The sequence below is a fragment of the Etheostoma spectabile genome, chromosome 3, assembly GCF_008692095.1.
Source record: "Etheostoma spectabile isolate EspeVRDwgs_2016 chromosome 3, UIUC_Espe_1.0, whole genome shotgun sequence".
Classification (NCBI taxonomy): domain Eukaryota; kingdom Metazoa; phylum Chordata; class Actinopteri; order Perciformes; family Percidae; genus Etheostoma; species Etheostoma spectabile.
Window position 1 is genome coordinate 14,686,250 of NC_045735.1, and position 2,271 is coordinate 14,688,520.

Genomic DNA, 2,271 nt, shown 5'->3' on the forward strand with positions numbered 1-2,271 from the left:
CACACACACACACACACACACAAACACACACACACACACACACCCACAGGTCCTAGATATGTGGTTCAGATAGGAGACAAGGTCATTGATTACAATGAGGACTTCCGTCTCTTCCTGGCAACACGGAATCCCACCCCTTTCCTCCCCCCTGATGCCATTTCCGTGGTAACAGAGGTCAACTTCACTACCACTAGAGCAGGATTGCGAGGACAGGTAACCTATGTAACCCACACTCACATCCACAATCTACTATAATACCCTAGCAGTAAATGGTTTCTTTGTGAATCCATGTTCATTTTTGTTGACACTTTGTTGGAGCAGCATTAATTAAACTTCATTGTGTGTATGGCCATAGTCTGTGCTAGTCTTTGGTAAAATAAAACCAATACAATTAAATAAAAGGTTTGTTCTCCTTGTATTGTGACCATAGCTTTTAGCAGTTTCACTCAATTTAGTGCTTTACGACAAAATCCATGTGGAATAAGTGCTTTTACAGTGTAATAATACAGTGTGTATACAAAGCATATACTGTATACTGTATGTTGTAGTCATACTGTGTCTGTTTCTGTTGTATGTTTCTGTGTGTCCTTGTGCCCATTTGTTTTTGTGTTTGTCTTTGTGTTAGCTGCTAGCCTTAACCATCCAGCAGGAGAAGCCAGAATTGGAGACTGAAAAAACAAGACTGCTACAACAAGAGGAAGACAAGAAGATACAGCTGGCTTTGTTGGAAGAATCACTGTTAGAGGTAAACATGCAGACATATAGCATACACTGTGAGAACAAAAAAGTTGAGAATTCTTAACTTTTGGGGTACGTGTAGAGCCTGTTGCTGGGGCAGTGTCCTATCCATTATGTATATTACAGTATGCCTACAATTTATACTTACAAAAAGAAAATTATGTACCCCAGTGATAAAACATTGAGCTTTATATGATTATTAGACAATGTTAAAGTTTGACTCCCTTTTCTCCCAATTCAGAATTCTCAGTTCTTCCAACACTGCAGACCATGTTGTAGCTAATTTTGACTGATGGTTTGAGGAGGGTGTAGTAGACAGAATGAGACAATAGGCTTGTTTGAGAAGACCTGGGCCACTGTCAAGTCGTAACAGTTTCCAGCCGTTTCCAACAGTCTTTGTTCTGAACAGAAAGTCACGGAAACACTTACATCCTGTTAGATCCAATTCTGATTTATTAAAAGTTATAAGACCCATATATCAGCTTGTACTCAGTCTTCAGTTGTTTTTACTATGACTATGACTATAATGTTAAAATGCTTTCCATGCGATTTGTTACTGATGTTAATAAACAACAGACTGTAGATGATCTGTAATATGAACAAATTTAGTCTCTCTAACACCTCACCCTGCACATGTGTTTTGTACAGAATGAGCTTTTCAGTCAGACAAATAGCAATTAAACCAATCAGCTGTTAGATCAGCTGAGAGCCAGGCTTTTCCCAGCATGCTCTGGGTCCGCCTGTGTCTTGCAGTCGGTGAAAAGCAACTCCATTGCCTGCGTCTTGACGTATTTACCCAGTTGTAAGCCACATTTTTTACACACTTTTTAGATATTAGTTAAACCCCCGTTGTTTTTTGATATATATTTTAACTGGATGAGGGATTTTAGTCATTGGGCGTTTGCATCTTAAGTTATCAGAGAAACAAGCTGAGCTAACGTTAGCAGAAGCTCAGCTAGCACTCCCTCAGCCAAATAGCTGTGTAATTAGCCTGTATAGAGCCAGTGTATATTCAGATACTAATGGGTGAAATTAGGGTTTATTTCAACCAAACCATTGCGGTGATTGTTGGAATAGTGGAAAGATGAAGCAATACAGCTATTGATGGTTTAATTTTGTTTCCGTCGACTTTGAATGAAGTGTCTTGAAAAGTATTGTCTTAATGTTATTAATTAACTGGGGAAATATCTTGTAGATATTCCCTATTTTCCCTGTAGTGTCTCCCTTTAGCATGGACATCACCGATTTTAGTATTTTTCCGTACTTACCACTACTTGGATTTCTTAAGATTTTCTTTATATGTTATATAGGAGACTTTTGTGAGTAATAAACCTTTATCTCTTTTTTCCTGTTTCAGACCCTGGCTACAGCTCAGGGTAATATCCTGGAGAACAGAGAGCTGATAGAGAGTCTGAACCAGACCAAGGCAAGCAGTGCCCTGATCCAGGAGTCACTGCTGGAATCACACAGGCTGCAGGCATCCCTTGACCAGGTACTGTACCACACACACACACACACACACACACACACACA

General features: G+C 39.5%; 1 protein-coding gene across 1 annotated transcript in view; it reads left to right on the forward strand.

The window, feature by feature from the left end:
- The window catches only part of LOC116681765 (cytoplasmic dynein 2 heavy chain 1), a 93,137-nt gene that overhangs the window by 54,203 nt on the left and 36,663 nt on the right, over positions 1–2,271 (forward strand). Inside the window, exons 72-74 of the mRNA XM_032509679.1 lie at positions 50–213; positions 626–745; positions 2,096–2,230. Of these exons, the coding sequence (XP_032365570.1) occupies positions 50–213; positions 626–745; positions 2,096–2,230 (419 nt within the window). The remainder of the gene's footprint in view (positions 1–49; positions 214–625; positions 746–2,095; positions 2,231–2,271) is intronic.